The sequence below is a fragment of the Epinephelus moara genome, chromosome 10 (assembly GCF_006386435.1).
Source record: "Epinephelus moara isolate mb chromosome 10, YSFRI_EMoa_1.0, whole genome shotgun sequence".
Taxonomy (NCBI): Eukaryota; Metazoa; Chordata; class Actinopteri; order Perciformes; family Serranidae; genus Epinephelus; species Epinephelus moara.
In genome coordinates this window covers 20,091,414-20,099,450 of record NC_065515.1, presented here as the reverse complement: position 1 = coordinate 20,099,450, position 8,037 = coordinate 20,091,414, and the positions used below count along the sequence as shown (strand labels likewise).

Below are 8,037 nucleotides of genomic sequence, written 5' to 3'. Positions count from 1 at the left end.
GTGTGTGTGAATGAATAAACGAGAGGCATTAACGTAAATTTCTTTGTAGAAAGGCGCTTTATGAAATTAAGTCCATTCACTTCTATTAGTTTACAGTGCAGCCTTGCCACATCCAATATGGCGGCGACGTTGACGTACGGCTCAGCGCTCAATGCGGCGTCTATGTATATATGTCTATGAAGAAAACGGTTACTCTTCCTGTCTCCTCCTAAGTGGGCGTGGTTAGCTCTCCCTCCAATCAGAGCCTGTTCTCCCTCAGAGATGATGTGTGGCTTGTGGAAAATGAACCCAATATTTACTTCAGTGACTATAGGGTGAAAGAATTGACCATAAATTGTGATCACGTTCATTTTCCTCATTGACGACAATACATTCAGAGCTGCCGCAAGTCTCCTACGGGGGCGTGGCGCTGACGTCACTGAATCAGGAAGTGAGCTGAGTTGGGTATCTCGCTTTATCCAATATCTCTGGCTAAGTGCGTCGCTAATGACGTTCTGCGTGAGTTAAAGTGAGTGAAATGTGTGTGAAGATGCATATGGTTGAGATACAAGGGTGACAGTAAATGTGTGAAGCAAGATGAGCAGAGTGAATGTGTTGGAGCATCGATGAGCTGTGTGTTATGTTGAGCAGGCTAATAGATATAGGCTACGTCATGTTCATACTAACTCCTGCTGATTTGCTAACGCCATAGCCTGATTTCATTCCTCTCTGTCGGTAAGGTTAAAGGAGCATTTCATACATTTTGGCAATTGAAGTTTGTATCAGGCTCAGTGTGTAAGTGTTTTATTATCACTCCATTGTGAGAGTAATTCAGTACTAGGCTGTGGATTAAAAACAAGGGAAGTTAGATTAAATGTGTTTATGGGTTTAATTCTGAGCCTTCTCTTTCAGAGGGATGGGCTGACATTGCAGACGGTGTCTTGTAGCCATGCAGGTAAACAAAATACTCCCTAGAGAGGAATTAATATGCTACGGTGTATGTTTAGCAATCGTGACATACACCGTATTTCAGACAGTCCCAGGTCAGCATCTGAAGCAGTTCCTGGATGAAGTGGGACCTTATCCTGGAAACACCTTCTCTGGTGTAAAACTCAACAGGAAACAAGTGGATGATGATGACTTCCACAAAGTGAAAGATACACTAATCAATGGCTTCTGTGACAACCTCACCACACGGTTTGGCAATCTTGATATGGGTGTCTTGAAGGCTGCTGCCACCATATTTGATCTAAGCAACTGGCCTGAAGACATCACTGACCTGGCCACCTTTGGCCTGGCCAATGTTGAGACTTTTGTCACTCACTTTCAGAAAACTGATGGGTTACAGGGAGCTTTGTGGAACACTGTATTCACGAACAGTCAATCTGAGTAACAAAACTTTTGAAAAAGCCAAATGAACTCAGATCTGTCATTTTTTTAGAACTCAACTATTAGGGTATCCAATCCTTTTTTCCTGTTTTTCACAATAGTGGTTGCATTAAAAATCAATATGAAAAGAAAATGTCCTTATGTTGTGTTTTCACCACCATTGGTAGGCTTAATTCTCATCACGAGTGAATAAAGCAGCTAACTCTGAAACAATCTGCTCAAAAGTTTAAGTTCAAATAACTCATGTTTGTCTTAGTATGCCATTTTGGGGAAATGAGATTCCCATGATCCTTTGCTGAAGAAAATAATAACATACTAGCGTGAAAAGAATGCATCAGAATTATTTAATGTTGAAATAATGATTAATATCCGGATGTTGCAATAGGTGCATAATTAATAGAATTATTAACTTCAGTGAGTGCATAATAAAGAGTTTATGAATGCCAATAAGACACTGTTCCCACTTTAGATCCAGTAGCTGCAAAGATGCATTATGAGCTGTTAATAAGTGCATATTAATAATTTATTAACCTTTATATGACACTGTTCCCACTTTAGATCCGGTAGCTGCAAAGGATCATTATTTACTATTAATAAGTGCATAATTAAGCATTTATTAACAGTAATATGGCATTTATATTAACTTCTTATAGTCTCATTAATGTTAATAAACACCTTATTCATTTCATATTATAGGGTCTTATAGTGTCTTATAAACCAGTAATAAATGTGATTATTATTCTGTAATTAACCCTTATAAATTATAATTAATGTAAATAGACATCTTATTAATATTTAGTATAGGTTTATAGACTGTTACTGAAGTTTCTATTAAGTGCTTATAATGCTCCTATAAGCAATAATAACTCAGTCAGTTATGCTGTAATAAACACTTAGTCTAGTCTTGTTGATGTTAATAAGCATCTTATACCGTCTTATAAGTGCTCATTAACTGTTAATTTGTGCTTATTAAGCATTAATTAGCGCTTATTACAGTACCTTTTTGCTGCAGATGTTTTATTCTCAGTCAGTCTGGCTCTGATGGTGGGCAGTCTGTTGGAGACAGTGTTTATCACCAACATCCAGTTCAGTGCCAGCAAGTACAGAAAGGTGCCTCACTGGCTCAGTGTCCTTGTGCTACGATATCTAGCTGTCATTGTTTTTCTCCCTCCAAAAAAGAAGAGCAACCGCGTCACAGTGTTCCTTCACCCACCTGCTACAGGTACAGTGATTATTTCTTTATTATTATAATTTCTGTCACTAAGTTTTATTGTAATCAGAGTGTTAAGAATGGTGTTTTTTTCTATGCTTTCCAAAAGCAAAAACACAACAGCGATGATTATCATCATGATTATTTTTGTATTACTTCTGTCACTGTTACTGCTTCTTCATCTTAATTTAATCATTTTTTATGCAACTCATATAAGAAAAGTCCATTGAGTGTGAAGATTCATCTTTCACTCTAGATCTTGGAAATAGTGGTTGGACAAAAATAATCTTAAATTAGGATTAAAAAAAAAATTAAAACATCCACTACTTTTTTTATTTAAAAATAAAATTGAATTAAATTTAAACTAAATTGCCAATCTCACAAGTGTGCTGTGCTCAGAAATGTAGTAAAACAGAAAGAAAATAAGAAAATACAGGAAAAGTGCAGAGTTGCTTTAGAGTAATGACTTTTTATGTTATCATTTTTTTGGAAAAAATCCTGCATAGTATACTTTAAAACTAATAATCTGAAATTTTGATGTAAATAAATGTAGGTTAAGTCACTATCTAATGCAGAATTATACTAATCAGATGAGTACAGGTACCTAGCTTATAAAAAAAATGGGACACACCATATACCATGCTCTCACTCTAATCTTACTATTTATGTTTTTTTAATATGTCCAGCAATGAATCCCAGCACCATCTCTTCAAGAGATCTTCAGAGCATCTCTGATGATACACCTCATGAGAAACCCCCTCTGGATCCAGCCCTGGATGAACTGAGGAAGCTGAGCAGAGATCTCATGGCCATCCGCATCCAGATTGACAAACATGCTCAGGGGAGCAATACTTCAGAGGAATGGCAAATGATTGCATTAGTCATTGACCGTCTGCTTTTTGGCCTGTACATTGGCTTCATCTTTTCCCTCTTTATCGCCATCATAGCCATCTGGGTCTGGAGTAACATACACGTAGGTTAACTTGATGGAAGAGTTAAGTCATACATTTATATTGATCATCAGCAGACTTAGGGCAGAATAATGTCCACCTATCCTTTGTAAAATCTGAAATGTGGATTAAACATGAAAACATTCCTTGCAACTTTCCTTATTTTATCTTCATAAGCCAAACAATTTTTCTTTTCTTCCTCTTGTCTTATCAAAGTCATCTTTGCCAGTGGTGTCCCAGCGATTTTGGATGGGGACAAGATTAGATCATATGAAAATAAATTGGGGGCCAGCTGTTCTCCCATTATATGGGTTATCAAAAAAAAAGAACATATACAAATTAGACAAACACAACTGTGTCACCTTTCATTGAAAAACAATTCAACTTTTCACTGCTCCCGAAAGCAGTGACCCTCGCTGTCTACTTTATGCTTCTCTGCGTAAGTTCAGCCAGGAAGTCAAGTTTCTTTGTGCTCACCATCCTTAAATCATACCATCTTGATGGGGTCTAATCGCCAAAGATTTTTTCACATTTTCATTCTTAGGTGCATCTGCTAATAAATATTCTTTTCACTATGAAAATGATCCTCTCCTGATTGAAATTGGTTCTGCCTACGCAGCTCCTACTTAGTGCATGTCCCCCGTGCCAGACTTCGGACATGCCTAATCTTGACTAATTAAAAAAAAAATGTACTAACCAAATTTGTGCCAAATTTAAAAAAGCCATTCTCGAGATATTGCATTCACAATAATGGGACAGATTAACATACGTACAAACAGACGGACAACCCAAACAGATCGTGCCTCCAGCCACGGCTGTTAAAGGAATAATAAACAGCTAAAGTCACAGTTATGATCATTAGTCCCATTGTGGGTCGACAATTAACATCACACTTACTGTATATTTAATCTTTCTCAAACTATTTAGGCTATGGAGACTCTAACCCTCCCCCCACCTCTCAGGTAAACCTGCTGTGGCTCTGTGTGTAAAAGGCTGCAGGTGAGTATCTCTGATTGGCTGAGTGAATGATTGTGTGAATCATCATTCTCCTGTTTTTTGTTTTAGGTGAAAGACTTGTCTTTTTGTTAAATTTTCATTTTGTGTAGGTTATGTGAGAAGATTATTTTAATTTCATTTGTTTTCAGCCCAGCCTGAAGCCAAATTGCCCCTTTGAATATGTAAGAAATAAACACTCTCAGGGCCGAATTCACAAAAGGATTGCGTGGCTTTTGCGGCCACTAAACCGGTAAAAATGGAGCAAACAGATACCGTCTAATTCACAAAGCACGCGCAGAGGGTGAAATGCTCCACTAACTGCGCTGCCAAGCAGAATGCGTCTCGGTGCTCCGGTGTTATTTGCACGTATTTAAATGAGGTAATATGCATATATTTGGCGCAAAAATTGCCCCTTTCTATGCAAATGAGCCTCATTGATAAACAACGTCTAATTCACTAACACCAGCGCTAATAGCCACACGCAGTTTGAGTGAAGTAAATAACGTCTTTAGAAAGCTGGTGCAAACTGGGCGCTCCTCTGTGGAAGCCTCTCGCCCAGACTTTCCAGTGATCGTGGCAGCAGTGATCGTCTGTTAAATCAGTCTGTAAATAATATTTTGACATTATTATTATAATCATTATTACTTTAATGGCATCCGAAGATATTGATGCGTTGAACAGGTGACAGTCTGCGGTCGTTCTCAAAACGCACTTCTGTCACGCACTTCAAAAGCAACTTTCAATAATTTATTTTACGAAACGGGGGAAACAAACGTGAACAAAAACGGTTCCATAATTCATATTAAATTCAAAAGATAACGAAAAAACAGCTACAAGTGAGAGGGAATAGTGATAAAGTGGTCAAACTTGGTCAAATCCACAGCCTCAACCCATCCGACACTGTTAGACTGACTCACCAGCAGACATCACTACATGAGGGTATACAGTATTCAGTACTTTGCCAAACAAAGTCTGCCATTGTTCTGCCACAGTGTTCTTGGCGCAAAGCCAGCATTTATACTTTGCCATGTGGCTAATTGCAATCAGGGCAAATCAGGGGCAAACTGCACTCAGCTGCCAAACTTTGTGGGCGTGTTTGCACTGGTATACCATTAGCGCAATATCCTTTGTGAATAGGACGTTAAGACGGAGCCAACTGCGGGTGCAAGTGAAGTGCAATTCAAGGTGCTATCAGCGGCCACAGTTCATTCTTTGTGAATTCGGCCCTCAGGCTTTAACTGTTGTTGCTGGTGGGTCTTGGAACTGGGAAGACGGGAGTGTCCATTTCATGTTGCCTCAGGGCCGGGGCCTAACGGAAGAGGGTAGAGTAGCTAGTTGATCATAAAACACTGCTGGGACTGGTTTGATATCTTTTTAACTTCTTCACTTTGAATGACAGGCTGTCTGCAAATAGTGTCCTTGGCTTCCCAGTCAGATTCACCCCACATTCCTCATCAGTGGCAGCCTCTCACCAAATTATGGTCACTTCTGGCTCCAAAAAACCAAGATGGCAACCTTGAGGCTTCAAAACGGGAGTCCACAATCCACTTGGGGACATCACAGTGGCTTCGTCCTTATTTTAAATCCAGGAGGGACTGCTGTACACATGTTCTCATACTCCTTGTGATTTATTGATAAACAGAGAGAAAACTGAAAGAATGGCTGAAATCTTTTATTTGACACACACCTTCGCACTACATCCTCTCCCCGTTTTTTAATGTGCTGTATATTTTCAGTCAAGCAACAAATATTTGCATGTTTCAACAAACCATTTTACCACAACAACAAATATTCGCTTTTACCCATGGGAAATCTCTGCCCTGGAGGTGTCCAGCGAACCTGTACAACCCCTCAACAAACTTTTTCTTTTTGCTTTTTTCCCTAAGTAAGACAAATCCAGGCCTGTACCGCTCAGACATATGCAGCACAAAGACAAGAAAGAGACATAAACAGTCTTGTTTGTGTGTTATCATATCATATCTCATCATATGCTGAGGTGTGCGTTAAAAATGTTTGAAAACTGATCAGATATTTGCAGACATCCTTGCTTGATTAATTTATGGTCAACACTGCAACACTGTTGTTTTGACAAACAAGACACGTATACAAATTACTCAGAAGGAAAAGCTGTAAGTTGAGTTGAGCCAATCAGAAACAAGAAACACCATTCCCTTAGACTGTCCAGTTGTACCCTGTAAATCGCAGGGACAAGTTATGAAAGTGAGGCACTGACAATAACACTGTCACAAACAAGATGAAAGAAGTAAAGATAGCCGGGCTCCTTTTCATCAGTTTTTCACTGCTTTACGGTAAGAAAAAAATAATTTACACTATCTAACAAATTAGCAACACATTTTTAAAAAGAAGAAAGAAGAAAAAGAAACTTTCAAAATGATTTGTCAAAACTAAACACAGAAAACTAAACACCAAGTAAATTCAAATATGATGAAATGTTTGTATCTTTTATCACTTTATCTCCATATATGTGTTTTATAACAGTTTTGTGGCACATTGATGAATACTGTCAGAAGATGTTTATGAACTGTCTGAGGAAAAAGCATCAGAAAACTATCTTTTGAGCATTTAAGTAAAATCTTAAACGAAATTCAAACCAAAATGATTAAAAACCTGTGGAATGTGTTTTATTTTAACCGAATAAAGAGCTTTCCACTAACCAGTAAGTTACTGTAGCAAGTAAAGCTGAGAGAAGTAGGACATATGTCAAGAGTAAGAGTCAACAGCCATGCAAACAGCTTGTGATGCTGTATGTGGGTACAGAGGTGCTTTGAGCTAAATACTGATGTTAGCATGCTAACATGCTCACATGGACAATGCTAGCATGCTGACGTATACCGTGTTTACCATCTTAGTTTACTATGTTAGCATGGTAATACTCACCAACCAGCACTAAACACAAAGTGCTGCTTATGGGGATGTTCCTGGTTTACAGTTAGGTACTAAAGAGTTGGGTACTTTAAAATTTTATCCTGAGGATCACACTAAATGAAAAGTTCAAGGATCACCAAATCTATTACAATTCATCCTGATGGGAAGAAGAATGTGTACACCAGACAACATGGTAATCCATCACTCATGGCCAAAAATGAGAAAAGAAACAAAGAGGTAGTGTATGGGGTGTCATTTGTAAAGTGGCTCATGCTGAAAATAACATCAACATTTTGCCACATTTAGCTTCAAACAATGTTTAAAAAAGTGTTGTGAATTTTTTAACGTCACCTTTTACCACATTTGCAGCAATATTTGTTAACTTAGAAATATATTAAATAGTTAAATCTAAATATTAAATGTGGCACCTAAATGTTAAATATTAAATCTAAGTATTAAATCTAAAACTAAATGTTAAATCTAAATATTAAATCTAAATTTAAATGTTAAATCTAAATGCTAAATCTAAATCTAAATATTAAATCTAAATCTAAATCTAAATCTAAATGTTAAATCTAAATATTAAATCTAAATGTTAAATCTAAATGCTAAATCTAAATCTAAATA

The 8,037-nt window shown here is 37.5% G+C and overlaps 1 protein-coding gene across 3 annotated transcripts in view; it reads left to right on the top strand.

Moving 5' to 3' along the window:
- The window catches only part of LOC126397185 (5-hydroxytryptamine receptor 3A-like), a 27,496-nt gene that overhangs the window by 9,953 nt on the left and 9,506 nt on the right, over nucleotides 1–8,037 (top strand). Inside the window, exons 8-10 of one of the 3 annotated variants that reach the window (XM_050055767.1) lie at nucleotides 2,381–2,590; nucleotides 3,265–4,527; nucleotides 5,924–6,201. The exons of the other annotated variants lie outside the window; for them this stretch is intronic. Coding sequence (XP_049911724.1) covers nucleotides 2,381–2,590; nucleotides 3,265–3,560 — 506 coding nt within the window. The 3' untranslated portion in view covers nucleotides 3,561–4,527; nucleotides 5,924–6,201. Of the gene's footprint in view, nucleotides 1–2,380; nucleotides 2,591–3,264; nucleotides 4,528–5,923; nucleotides 6,202–8,037 lie in introns of those variants that run through there. 3 annotated transcript variants of the gene reach the window in all.